Source organism: Cyprinodon variegatus, unplaced genomic scaffold, assembly GCF_000732505.1.
Source record: "Cyprinodon variegatus isolate N-32 unplaced genomic scaffold, C_variegatus-1.0 Scaffold268, whole genome shotgun sequence".
In the NCBI taxonomy this organism is placed as follows: Eukaryota; Metazoa; Chordata; class Actinopteri; order Cyprinodontiformes; family Cyprinodontidae; genus Cyprinodon; species Cyprinodon variegatus.
In genome coordinates, this window is record NW_015150721.1 from 399,307 (window position 1) to 414,241 (window position 14,935).

At 38.7% G+C, this 14,935-nt stretch overlaps 1 protein-coding gene across 1 annotated transcript in view; it reads left to right on the plus strand.

Annotated features, from left to right (window-relative positions):
- Positions 1–866: 866 nt before the first annotated feature.
- LOC107089843 (sodium/potassium/calcium exchanger 3-like) overlaps positions 867–14,935 on the plus strand; it is a 58,458-nt gene continuing 44,389 nt past the window's right edge. The window contains exons 1-2 of the mRNA XM_015382847.1: positions 867–1,348; positions 11,605–11,610. Coding sequence (XP_015238333.1) covers positions 1,246–1,348; positions 11,605–11,610 — 109 coding nt within the window. The 5' untranslated portion in view covers positions 867–1,245. The remainder of the gene's footprint in view (positions 1,349–11,604; positions 11,611–14,935) is intronic.

Sequence of the window (14,935 nt, forward strand, 5' to 3'; positions counted from 1 at the left end):
ATTTAAGGCATTTCTCATAAATTTCAAGTTCAGGTCAGATCTCTTCTAATTATCTTATTTCAATAGCAATATAATAATAAGCAAAATGAAATATTTCTTCTACTGGCTGATCATGTTAGTTAACTGCTCAAGGGAAAGTACTGGTATTATAAGTCATCATTGTTTGTAGTGCAGAAGGTTTATTGTATTGTGCCTCATCTACTTTAAAATTAGCTCTGATATGTCCTTTGGGAGGATTGTTCCAATTCTTTTAGTTGAAGAATTGCTGATCTGAAGTAAAGTTAAACATTTTGGATGGAGATTTACCCTATTTTCCCACCCACTAGTTTATTGCACCAGTAGCTACTGGTGCAATAAACAATTTAACTTTTTTAGCTGTGGGAGGAACCTAAAGTACCCAGAGAGAACAACACATGGACACAAAGAACAAGCAACTATATGCATAAAGAGCCTCAGAAAGGATTTAAACTAAAATATACTTGCTATGGGGTGTCTATAACAACAAATGTGTGGATCTTGAATTTCTTATTATAATATATGTTTAATATTAATATGTTCAAGTAGGTTGGAAATGGAAACCTGTTCTTATAGTGTCTAACTTTGTACATAGCTGTTTAAAAAGGAACATTGTTTGGTTATTACGTAGGAGACAGGATGTTCTCACTTTATATGTATATAGGGAGTTATGCACCATGGGAATGTCCAACATGTGAGTAGAAACATACAGTTTTCCTGTTTTCTGTTTATTCTCTATACCTCTCTGGGGATCTGCGCACTCTGCGTTTTGTCGCCCCCTGGTGGTCAGCGATGATACCTCCATCACCTTCAGACAGCGTAGGAACACAGTGCTCGGAACATACCGCCTCCTGTTGCTGCAACTCACTGTGGGATCTGCAGTCGACCTTTCGGGTTACACACATGAACGCAGAAAGCTCGCAGGCGCGTCTCCCCGCTATGCGCGACCAGGAGGACGGTCCGCGGAGTTTATCAGCACTGCGCCCCCGGCTCTGAGTCTGGAGCTGCTGGACAAACCCCGGGCTCGTCTTTGCGGGGGGAAAATTTATTTTTCTCTCTCTTTTATTTTTATTTATTTATTTTTTTGACCCAACTTGCCGGAGAATCCGCTGTGAACGAAGGGAGGAAGAAAGGAGGTGGTTTGTTTCGTCGCTGTCTTCTGAGAAAGTGTGAAACAAGTGAAGACAGAGAGCAACAGATGTTAGTGGTGAACATGCAGCCGGCGGAGGAATGAAAGCAGCAGCGAGGCACCGGCGGCCCTTCCAGCGGTTCTGCTGCTGTGGAGTCGGGCTGCTCGCCGTCATTTGGCTCGCGCAGGTCATCCAGGCTCCAGGTGAGACCTTAATTAGGACGCACAGCTGCGTCCATACGCTGCAACTTCAGCTCAACTTCAATCTTTAAAGCAAATAAACTAATGAAATGTATAGAAAACGATAAAAAAAAAACATCCAAACACTGGAAGTACATTCTGTGCTATTGCAATAATATTATTAATAGTAATATACTAATGTCTCCTTATTTTCTGAATGCATCTTTCTTCTCTTGTGCTTATTCCTTATATTGTTAGGTCATTTTTATTTTTTTATTAAAACATTTTTATTATCTAGATACATTTCTGGAAGATTTTTATAATTAACAACCACCCCTCCTATAAAAAAATATATAAACACACCTTAGAGGGAAGTTTATATCTCCCTTTCAGAACGTGTTAACATTTTAGCACATGACCCTATGCTGTCATAAGAGGGCTTTAAATTATTCCCCCCCTCCCTCCCTCCTAGCACTGGTTTGGTGTTTAACCCCTTAAAATAATCCCTAACTTGCTGAGTTTAGATTTCATTTTTGATGCACTTCTGGATGACATGTTTCTACATGTTCCCTTACATGACCGCAGCCCATGTCTGTCTGTCTGTCTGCGCTCCTTGGGTTGATTGACTGTGCTCACCCTGCAGGGAGGTGACAGATTGTTGATCATAACTGTGGCATGTGTAAATCCAATCACTGTGGGTGTGGGCTGGGCATTATCTTTAGCTCAGGGGACCAAGTGACAATGACTAGGCACGCTAAAGGCAATGGCGTAACTATCTGTAAGCAGACTGCAGTTGCTTAGGGCCCCCCCGACCTCTTAGGGGCCCCGTCACTGACTCCTGGTAGGCCCCCTATGCAATTGTGGACTAGGACGTCTCTTTGCAGATGTAATGGTGCAAAAAAATCCTGTTTTACTCACCTGATGCTATCTTTCTATACCCCATGGTGAGCCGTTTAAACACGACACCAATAGCAAAGCAGACAGTGGTACTTTTAATTACTATGTTAATAACTGTGTGTAGTTCATTAAGACGGTTGGTAAAAAAAATACACTCATATAATATGTTTCAAACCGCAATAAAGATCTTAAAAGAACAATGTATTTGAGTATTTTATTTTTTTCCCAATGACTTGGAATTATGGGTAATCCAGGGCGTAGATTAAAACCATAACCATTACGTACAATGTGTTAGCGAAGATGGATACAAAAAAGAGGTACTTAAGGAGATTCTAGAAAAGAAAAAGCAAAGCAGAGGCAGAGGTGGACGTCACTGCCCCAGTGAGTAAAGATTGCGACCAGGAGATGAATGGAGAGAGCGTGGGTGAGGAGGGGAACACAAGGTAGCCCGATAAGACTCATTTAACAGCAGAATATACTAAAGTATATCCATGTCTAATGAAGGTGAAGAATGATGAAGTGTGTATGGTTGTACTTCCTATGGGGCCCACCCAGATAATGTTGCTTATGGGCCTATTGTTGTTTCTTACGCCATTGGTTAAAGGCACATTTTTATCTCAACTAATCTTTTTTTTTATTGTTCTTGAAAACACAATATGGTTTGACGATAAAAAGAGCAGTGAAGATATATTTTTAAAGATATTTGTTGAGGATTTTCTTGAATTTTTTAAAAGACCCGCCCTCTCCCCTTTAAAAAAAAAAACGCATGTGCGAGAACGTGCAAGAGGCCATTTCTTCTTGAGCACGCTCTGTTTAAAAGTTGCTGTTCTCATAGCTCATACAAGCTTACTAACCCCTAAATCCCTCAATCACTATATAGAGCGGGGACTATGTAGTGGAATTTATAGTGAAATCAGTTAACTGACCATTTGGACAGATGATCACTTCCCCGTTGGTCCACTGCACCGTGCTTGCGCCATCTTTGTTATTAGTCGCTGCTGTTGGGCAGCAGCAGCCTATGATGACAGCGGGATGCTGTGACAGCAAATCCCATTTTGCTTTGCGAGGAGAGCTCTCCGCGCAAAGCATTCTGGGATATATCTGCCTCTTCTGAGGCCTTTCTTTTCATCTCATATACTTTGTAGACACTTTTTCTCTTACACCCCTCGGCCATTTTTAAAGAACCGCGATGAGAAAGGTGAGCTTCAATGACTGTCTGAAAACGTAGCTCTCCACAGATATATGCTTGAAAGTGCACGTGCATATAAAAAGATAGCTAGCACATAGGACGGCCTTACCTAAAAATATCACCAGAATGATTGACAGTTAGGAGGACCACTTATTTAGATGATCCACCTGGAAATAAAGTATCCTCCTCTATACCTTTAGGTTATATGATATCTATTTGTCATTGTAGCTGCTATCTTGTGCATAAAGGTGCTATCTTGTGCTCCACTTTTTCCATGTTCAGCCTGTACTTGTTTTAATGATTGTAAATAATTTTCAACAAAAAGAGTTTTTCTGCCTTGAAAGCCAGGAGAAAAATGTAGTCCATCCTTTCACCTGACTGTTTGTAGGTAGAGAAGGGGCTGCATGGTCCTGCTGGATGCTCCATTCAGCTAGTTCTCATGCTTCTTATATAAAATCCTTTACACAGCAGAAACAGTTTAGGTAAAATATGGATTTTGTAATAGGTATTTTACTAAGAATCATTCTAAATTTGCAAGGGTACTCATGAGACTTTGACTGGTGTGGATGTAGCATTAGCAACATTAATAGTTAGCCAGGGTTCATTTACCTTCATTTTACAGTCATGACATAATAGGTAAAAAGTTACAAAAGCAAAAACACTGAGTGTCTGCACTTACATTTGTGGTTGCGGGCATTTCCCTCTTTAACTGAATAGAGAGCAGTGTGATGATAGCAAGGCAAGGTGGGCTGTTGTTAGCACCCTTCCAGGAATAATTTAAGTCAAGGAGAAGGACTTAAATCCCTCTTTTTGGAAGGTGCACTCTTCTGTGCTTTTCTGGTGTAAACAAATAGCCAACATGAAAAAAACCAAGCCACACTCGGCTCTTTAACAGAAGCCCAATGCTTACATATTAAAATGAAAAAAATCTGATTTCCAGATACTGCTTCTTTAAGAATATGTGAAATTGCATTATTCTTTAAGTGAATGGTGGAAATATCAATTATAATTAATTCCCATTTTCCTCTTGTTTCTTACTCTTCTTTATCATCTCATTATCATGGACTACCACCACTCTCTTGTTTTAACCTCTTGGTTGCTGCAAAATATAGTTGCCAAAAAAAAAAAAAAAAAAACAGTTTGGATATGTGAGTGCAACTTAAATTGCAAGGGATCTTTTTCAAATTTAACAAAAAAATTAGTTTTTTAATGACTTGTGGCTTCAGAAATAATCAACCACTTCATGAATATCATCATTAGTAGTTAGTGGAGCAGCCTTGTACTCTGATGAACTGCTGTGAACATGATAGTCAGGCACCAGTTTCTTGCTGTGTTCCTGATTAATGTTAGCCCACTCCTCATTGGGAAGAGCTTCTTTTTTATCATTTTATTTCACTTTGAGGTGTGTTTTGAATCATTGTCCTCATAAAAGGTCAAATCACACCCAAGCCACCTTGCTACTGGTGCAGAATCCTAACATTTCAATGAGAAAGCTTGTAATTTTCCAGGATTTCCTGATTCTCCACACCCTGCAGGTTTCAAGTGGCAGAAGAAGCAAAGTAACCCCAGAATCCTTACGAGCCACCGTCGTGTTTTACTGTCCCCCAGGTTTTTTCATTCTGCTCTTATCAGACCTGCTGAATTAAAAAATGTAGGTTTTGATTTATTGCTCTATACTAAAGAACAGTTAACCTCTGTGGCTTATTTATATAGTTGTTAACATAGCTTATAGTTTTCTGCTTTTGTACATCATCATGCCTCTCTTCTATTAAGCATGATAATTGTTTTGAAACCACAAACCATAACTGATAACTTTATCCTTCCAAAAGGCCAAAAGCTGATTAGAATTGATAACCAGTTACGTACCCGGAGATAAGACTAGTGAGTAAAACTATAATATCACTATATCTATACTCTACTGTTGACTCTATAAAATAAGCTGATCACTATTATTACGCCAGATGCATCAAACAAAGTCATATCTCAAGTAAACCTCCATTTGAAGGAGATGGCTACAAGTTTAAATTCTCGCTCCTTCAATGGTACTGTCTATTAGCTGGTTGCCAGGTTTCAGTTAGCAATAGAAAATATGTATCTTAACTTCCCAGAAGGAAAGCAGTAAATGCTTCTGAACCTCTTTGCTTCCAGATATCATTCCCAACTTTCAAAAGCTCGACCGATGTTCACCCTCATTAGCTTCTTTTTGAAGAAACCATTTCTCAGCTCTGTCAGCGAGCTGCTAGGATCCGGTAGTGCCCGAGCGCCATCTCACTTGACTTCAACCTTCTATTACTGTTGGTTCAGATTTGTTTCATGTCAGCGTTGGCTTTGCAACCAGAAGTAAATGGTTATGTGTGTCGGACCTCGGACTCATCAAAATGTATAGATGTATAAAGGCTTGAATACCTTGCAAGTCCCCTGCTGGTATAAGTGTTTGATTAAAAAAACAAAAACAAAACAACAAACACCCACCTTGCCATGCTGACAAGCATGATCCTATTAATAGATTAACCATCAGTAGCTTTACCTTGCAGGCAGGATGAATAGTGGTGAGATTTGTGAATTCACAAACTCCCCAAAAACCATCGTGCCAGAAACCAAAAGGTGCAATAGGCTTCATACAGAAATGTTTTGGACCAATGAAATGTTGCATACTGTACATGATGTCAACGTGTCAACCAGAGCCAGAAGGCTGAAGCAAATGAGTGAAAGAACGGTATTTGTGCCTTTGTGGATGGGATAAATGTCTGCCTGTTCCTTCTGAGTGGTTTTGGTAAGAGTTTGTTTTATCAGTTAACTTCACTAGCTGTGAAACAAATGAAGAATGTTATACATTTCTGCTGTTGCTGCTACTGCTGCTGTGATTGGCTGAAAGCTCAACATGGGACGCATACGCCTCTTGGTGATTTACCCAATCAGCTCGAAGAATTCAACTGAAATTCCCTCCCTTTTGTGAATACTTTTTACCAGTCTTACTTGATACTGTGCAGAGTTCAAATTGAACTAAACGTATAAATCTGGCTTTTGTATGTAAAACTATGTTGATACACTGCTAAATTAATGTCCGGTGTATCCTACATAGCCTTGGGATTTATTGCGAGTCTAAGCAAACCAGCTTCTCCGTGTTCTGAGGAAAAGTTTACTTGGTTCTGAACAGTGGTGAATATTGTATATTATATGAATAGTTCCATCGAAAATTAATGAAAATATTTTTTTAAATGTTAATGAGTCAGATACGTGGGGTGCTTTGGTAGCGCAGTGATTAGTGCCCACGTCCCATATTTGGAGGCCTTTGTCCTTGACGTGGCCGACCCAGGTTCGAATCCAACCCGTGGTCCTTTACGGCATTTCCTCTCTCATACCCCCTTTCCTGTGAGCCTGCTGTCCATAAAAATTAGCTACTAGTGCAGTTAAAAAAAAAAGATTTATTGAGTAAAGTAATACACCGTACCGGTCCTTAGAAACAGGCAAAACAATGGCTGTATTTGTTGGCCGTATAAAGCCGGGCGTACACTGTACGACTTGTTGACCTTTTTGCCCGATTCTCCAGTATTACGTGAATTTTTCGACCGATCCGACTTTGAGCTTGATCGTGTGTCGTGCATCATATAGTGTACAGGGGGTGATGAGGGACGATCAGCCTCTCACATCCACCTCCAGATAAGGAATCGTAAGGTCAGGAGAAAATTAAACATGTTTGAAATTTAGTCGGCTTACGTGAGAAGTTCTGGGGCAAATTGCACAGTGCGCTGCACAAACAAGGATTCTTCTTCTTCCTCTCAGATGAAAGCACAAAAGCATGGCAGGGGTTCGAGTGAAATGGAGTTCTTTTCTGTAAAATTGACAGACTGTAATAGCCATGTTTGCTCTGCCATTTCTTTGTCCAAATACATCTTCGGCAACACGTTTCACTCTTGTGAGCTTCATATTTAAGGAGGCATCGACACGTCTTTTTCTTCTTCTACTCGTTTGGCTTCTGGATAGACGGGTCTGAGTAGCGCCATTTCACTGCGGAGCTGAGTCCGACGTGGTTTTTAGACATACAGTGTAAGCAGGTAGATCGCATCAGAGCGTCGGGCCGCACAGTGTGAGAACATGCTTTGTGAGCTGCTACAGTTTGAGGTGTAACTGCGTGCAGTGATTGAAAATATCGAACATTGTATGCCCAGCTTAATTAGGAGTCTTCCAATCCAAAGGCTTTGCACTATGACGTAATCAGCCGAAGAATCTGGCCTTCGGAAGACGCCGCCGCTGGATTGGAACTCAGCTATAGTTTCTGTTCTAGCATGCCTTTCTTCTTTTGTGAATCAAAGTGAGACTCCACTTAGGAATTAAAAGCGGTGCCTTCTAATGGATGGCGGTAACATTACAACACAAAGCGGATGTTATTAATCAGATGAAACAAATTTTATCTCATAAATCAATAAACAACAATAATCATGAGTCAATTTTTGTTTTAACATTCGTTCACATACTGAAATGATGCAGTTTTCACAGCTGAAAAACATTGAAAAATACAACTGAGGGTGTCGTCTCCATCTTCCAGATGGAGCATTAAATCAACAAACAAAACTGAAAAAAAGGAATGCACAACGCTGCACATTTATTTATCATTTAGGTCCTTTGCAATCTCACGACTCCTTACTTGCTTGTGCATAAAACACAAGTCCATCAAACCGGCAAAACACATGATAGCAATACAGAAACATTGAAACTGATGATAAATGTGAACGGACATGTTGTGCAAATGTTACAAACAGCGACATGGAAAGCAGAACCACCAGACCGCTCACAGTGTCATGCCTTTAAGCTGATAAGGTTATTTTTTTCTATGCATCTATTTTTATCTTTCTATTTCTGTTTCTATGATATTTCTATTAAAGCTTTTTCTCAGTAATATGCTATATGGATCCTGTATATTTCCTTTCATTTTTTTTTATCGTAGAATGTTTTTGATAAAAAGACATTTGACTAAATTTACTGTTAATATTTTCTGTAGAAAGAGCCACATGCATTGTGCATAAAACAAGACAAATTTGTTGATTCAGTGTAATGTGACAGAGATGCCCCTAAAGGCATCACCCCACCCCCTCACTCTCCTCCCGCTCGTCATCCTCTCATCGCCTGTACTGATGTGGTCACACACTGTCTCACACACACACACACACACTCAGCAGATGCTTCAGCACCATTTCCTCTCCGCTTCCCCGTGAGGACTGAACACATTTGAATTGTTGAACTTTCTCTTTTCTGTTAGGAGTGTTTTAATTCACGTTTGGGCTTCATCCTGTTTCTGCTGCATGCCATCTCCTCGTGGAAGTGTCCCGTTGTATGAGCCATGTCATTAATATTTATGCTTCACCTTTAAATTATGAGTGTGCCATCAACCTGAAGAGGCTTTCTGAAGCCAGACCAAGGCTGTTCGACTCGAACCTTTGGAGTGCGTTTGGCAAAGCTTGTGGTCTGCTGATTGTAATGGTGACAGGCAGCACAATACTGGAAAATATTAGACATGCTGTGGCGACACAGTAACACAGCCTTTGTGGCCATTTATGGCTATCCATGTCTAAGGATTTTTTTCCTTTATCATGAGCTGCGACAGACAATAAATCTGAATTCTTAACAACCATTCCACACCTTTGAACTGCTGCAGCGTCTATTGGGTAGAAATGTTTAATGTTAACTAAAACACTATGTTGTCATAAAAGTGTCAGCCCCCTGACAAGTCATAGAAGATGCTACTAGTGCTCAGTAAAAAAAGAAAATGAATATCTTTATGTAAGCGTGTTGGAAAGACTAAGAGTAAGCCACGTTTTTTCTCTTTAAACCACCTGGACTACAACTGAACCACAGATTAGAGATTGGAGATTAGAAAGCTTGCTCTTTGTCTAAAGATTCATTACAGTACACTCAACCTTCCAGATGAAGATTACTTGTTATGTAATGTAATTCCAGCTAGAAATCTAATCAACCTGATAGTTTATATAGTGTGCCCTGAAATGAGTCTTTATTCCCCTGAAACTTTTCATATTTTGTCACATTAAAAAGACAAAAGAGGATCATTACGAATGGGAGGGAAGCAACAGGATTTTGGTTTATAGTCAGAGCCCTTTACTCTGATGCCTTTTAATAAACCACAAGGGAAATTGGACCGTGATTTGTAGAAAGAGGTTAAAATGGTCAGTTTAATGAGGGCGAACAGCATCAGAAGGATCATGGATCGCTGCCGACAGGTCAGAGAGTTTGTTCTGAAGACGTTATAAAACAAGGTTTGGTTATATTTCAGATTTTTAATCATCTAATAAACCTTTTTTCATTCCATGTCTGAAAAGTACTACAATCGTATGACTTTTGTATGACCTCATAGGAGAGAACTGCAAACTTCTCAGGATTTGGTCTCCACCTTTGGAGCTTTAAGGCTTTTGTTGAATTCTCTAGAACCTGCAAAAAAACAAAACAACTCAACAGCTTTTTAGGGATAACATTGTAGAGGAACTCCACAAAGTTAAAGTGAAGCTTAAGGTTAGATTTTCACCCATACAGTTTCTTGTAAAGCCAGTGCCAGTACAGATTACTATTTCATTCTGTTATACCTATATCATATTTTATTTTGGTCTTTTTGCAAACCAAGCCCTCTTGTTTTACTGTTACATGTTGGAGGCAATGGGCCTCATGCAACAGCATTTTTGTTCTTAACATAAGCAAATTATTTGTAAATAATCCTCTCAAATGTGATGCACTTCACCTGTGCATAAGTGAGCACGTGTTCACATATAAATCTGCATATTTCAGCCCTGATTATCCCATATAGGGCTACAAATTCCCACCCTTCTGTGAACGAACTTTCAGTTATGTACATTTTGAACTGGTGTCTCAAAAAAAGGTATTTATTGTTATGTAATGAAACTAGATTCTTGATTCTTCTACTTTACTATCATGTATCATGGCAATAGGCTAATTAAAATCCCCATGAGTTTTATTGAGAAAATCTTAAACAACCATGAGCATCCTGAGCTTTTTGCAGGGCAGTGCAAAGCCAAAATAATGTACGCAGGTTAAGGTCTGTCTGGGGATTTAAAATTCATCCTGACAAAGATTGTCACTCTTCAGTTTCACGGAAAACATAGAGCTTCACTCATACTATTTTTCTGTCTTTAAGTTATTTGGGACAAGTATTAAATGAGTTTACCATAAAATGTGTATTTCTACTTAAAAGATGTCAATTATTGGCCAGGCAATGTATTAAAGTCTGAGATCCACGTGTTTTTCATAAGATTTGTAGCCTAATTTCTGGCTGTACATATAGAACTTTCAGATGAACTGAATGCCTTATCATTATTTATTACTTTACCATCTACCTGTGAGGCTGTAAATGTGTCCACTAGAGTTAACGGCTCTGTATATTAAGGGACTGAAATAGCTCTGTTCCCTTGTATTCAGGCCTCCTCTTTTGTTCGAAACTCGGTGTCCTGGTTGGTCTGTAAAATATCCAGTAGGTTAAACAGATAGTAAATTTTTTTAACACACTGCTGGATCACTGGGTAAATTACTAAATATGGTCTCTTACTGTACAGATTGTAAAGCTTAAACATAGTAAGGCTGAATCAGTCATTAAACTTTAAATGACACGCTTTCTGTTGACTGTTCTGAAATCATGCATGACCTTAATAGTTTTAAACGTTTTTCTTTAGATATCACAGCAAAAGGGGCCTAATTTATCTCACCCTTCCTAATACAAAATAAAACTAAATTAACGATGATTATGCGAGGAAAGGCTTATCGAGTTAAGATATGACCAATATCACAATTTTCCTCTCGAATATTTAAATTGCTGACTGGGTGTTCATTTGATCTAAACAGGAGGAGGGGAAAAGACCATATTGACCCATTACTGTGAGAGTGAGAAAAAGGGTCATGCACATGTGTGGTGCAGTCTTAAAAAAAGATGTTACAACAGGTTTGACTTTACAACAGAAACCAAAAATAAACCATGATTTCCTTTAGTGCTGCTACTAACAATCAGGATGTTAAACATTTTTGTTCGGAGAGGCACCATGAAAATATCCCTCCATCCATTTTCTGATCCATTTCCAAGTGGGGTCACGAGGGGTGCTGGTGCCTATCTCCAGCTATCAACGGGAGAGAGGCGGGGTACACCCTGGACAGGTCGCCAGTCCATCGCAGGGCAAAATAGAGACAAACAACCATTTACACACACACTCAAGCCTAAGAAGAATTTAGAGAAGCCAATTAACCCAACAGTCATGTTTTTGGACTGTGGGAAGAAGCCGGACAACTCAGCAAGAACCAACGCATGCTCAGGGAGAACATGCAAACTCTAAGCAGAAAAACCTTGGGCCGGGAATCGAACCCAGAACCTTTTTGCTGCAAGGTAGCAGTGCTACCCACTGCACTACTGAGCAGCCCCAATGAAAATGTAACAGATAAATGAGCTGTTAGTAGTAGTGTATTGGCCATTTCTGATATTATCTCCTGAAGATTTGTCATCAAATGTTGGATCAAAGCCATCGTTTGTGGAGTGCTGATTTAAATTTGATAGGTTGTGGAGCTTTATTCACTAGAGACTTTCTCGCTGAAGAGTGTGAATTTTAGCAGGTAGCGGTGGACAAACCCTCCCTGGTTTCCCTTTATCTTGCACAGTTAACCAGGTGTTTGTGGTGCGTTTGCAGTTCTAAAAGACCTACAGCTGTAACTGAACTGAAACGTGTTTCCTCAGAGTAGGGATGCACTTACTATTGGCATCTTCACTATGAAGTTGGCTTTTTTGTTTCAGGAGGGGAAGGGCAGGTTATCGGTCTAGTAGTTTTTTGTTTGGTCACGTACTGTATGACCAAACAGTGATTGGGATGCAGATCAGGATTGTGGGTTTTAAACTGAAATGGTGAAGCAATGTCAGTACTGTGGTCTGTCTTTCATGATATCCTAAGGGGAGGGAAAATATATGATTTGGTAAATCTCGGTTATAGGCATAACGGTAATCGATATCAGCCCATATTTCCAGTTAGTGCATCCCTACTTCAGAGTATTAACAACAAAGTGCTTTTCATATTTTAATACAAAAAAAAATATTAAAATCGTCGATTATTTTTAAATTCGATCGATGTAACAAATGAGTTTAAAAAAAATCAACTAGTCTAACTACGAGTTAATTTTTAATTTGTTTTTTACTCCGTTTTTTTGTGGTTTTGTTTTGCTTTATGTGTCTTTTATGAACTTTTATGTTTGGCTTATTTAAATTTTGCAGCTTCCTGTTTGTTAATGATTCTCAGGAAAATTAAACAAAATCAAGTAATAATAATAACCTTTAAACTGTACTTAACCGTGATATTTTGGTTAAAGAAAAAAACTGTGAAATGAAATGATTGATCGAAAAAAGGTAATCTTACTAAATTCACATTTCTGAATAAATAAACATTTGGAATACAGGAAAAAAAAAAACCTTAAAAGTATAGTGGAGGATTTTTGCAAATCTTTGAAAAGACCGGCCATCTCCACTGTACCCGCATCTGAGAGGGAACGCCTGCTAAAGAGCATGTGAGAGCATGCATGAGCCCATTTCTCCTTGAGAAAGCTCTGATTAAAATATGCTGTTTGCATCGCTCATACAAGCTTACTTTCCCAAAAAAAATGAGCAATTTTTCCACTATGTCAGACTCACCACCGGTAAGTGAAAATGGGGACAAGCACATATGTTGGCCTTACGTAAACTTATCACCAGAATGATTGACAGTTACCTTTAATTGTGCTTTGTAAATAAGTTGCAAATGGCAAAACATGCAAAAAAAAGTACATATATGTGTATTCATTTATATAAAAAAAAAGTTTAATCTTTAATGGATAATATGTTATGTTCAAAAAACGTTTATGGTTTATATTAGTAGAGTTCTGTCTTAAGTGGGTTATCCTTTCAGTAAAGGGCATGTTTTAGAGTTTCTAGGTCATGATGCGATTTCGATTACCAGATTAGTTGACAATAATTTAACAGGTTGTAAATTCTAACTGGAATGTTCCAGAGAGTTGGAATTACAAGTTAGAAAGTCAATGCAACAGTTTGGTACCTGACTTCATGATACAAGATGGATGCTTGAACCAACAGTGGATATTTAGTCCTGATTTAACATTGCTGGGCAGTTCATTATGATTTATCCAGCATGCATTCAGTCATTCAGGGGCTAATTCTAAGAGTTTAGAGGACGACAGGATTCAGTGTGTGTATTTGCAAAGAATACTGCATAGAACAGTGTTCAAGTGATTGTTATGACTGTAACAATGGCTGTATGGCCATGGACAACTCAAGGGTCTTCAACTGGAAAGCTAAAACACATTTACTGTATCTCAGAGATTATGTCACCCCAACTCAGGCTTAGGGTGGCATAATTTTCGGCCCTGGCATTTTTCCATCTACACCGGCCCACTGATGAATAAAAGGTGTAACCAATGGTTAACCTCAACATGTCTAAAAGTTTGGTGCAAAGATCTGCAGAGCTGCAGCATTACCGAGCAAAGAGAAGAGCTTAAAAAAAAAAAAAACTATACTGAAACACAAATGTCGCTTAAAGTGATGTCTACAGGCTCAGGTTTCAAATGTAACCATCCCTACCAGCATTATACATCTCCCAGCTTTAGAGATTTACTACAGTGGAATCTAGCCTGTCCTTATGCAGGCAGTAAACCTGTTAAAGAAAGTCAGGTCCGTGCACACTGACAACATCTAACACCACTTCCATTTAAAGGGGGCGAACTACTGTTTAGGTTCAAGTTAACTGTATTATCCCAAGGGGAGAGTGGACCTAGAATAGACCCGGGTAATCGCAGCAGGGATAAAGGACTTTTTTTGGTCTTTCTTTGTTTGTTGTATCTTTGCTCCACTGGTTAAAGAAGGAATTTTAGCCACAGAATATAACTGGAATAAAAGGACATCCAAATCAGTAAAAAATACGACCGGCAATTTGCAAACCTTGCAAATACTATGTAGACTTATTTTGATAGAAAGTGATCTGAAATAAAACACATGTAAGAAAAGAGTCAATCAAACAAAAACAAACATCTTCATAAAAACACAACTGAAATTCAAAATACAAAGCTTACTTGAACCCTGATATGGTTTCTGAACCAGTCTACTTACGAATCAAAACTTGATATGATTGCAGTCATTAGTGTGTAGCACAAATAAAAGAGGGGAGAAGATACAGCCCTGGGGAGAGCCAGTAGAAAGAAAGAGTAGTTCAGATAAATACTAATGCATGGTATCGATACTTAATAGTAGTGTATTTTTAATGTGTTATTTTCACATTAAAAGAATATTACTTCAAACAACATTACGATATTGTCAAATTATATTTATACACTTACTGAAAAAGATAAATCTGTTGAGATTAAAAAAGGCGAGTTTTTTTAATGTTAAACATTTTTTATGCCTTTATTTATTTGGCATTTCATTGATCTTCCCTTTGGGATTAATCAAGTATTATTAAATTGTCCTTAGGTGTGAGTGTTTAAATGAA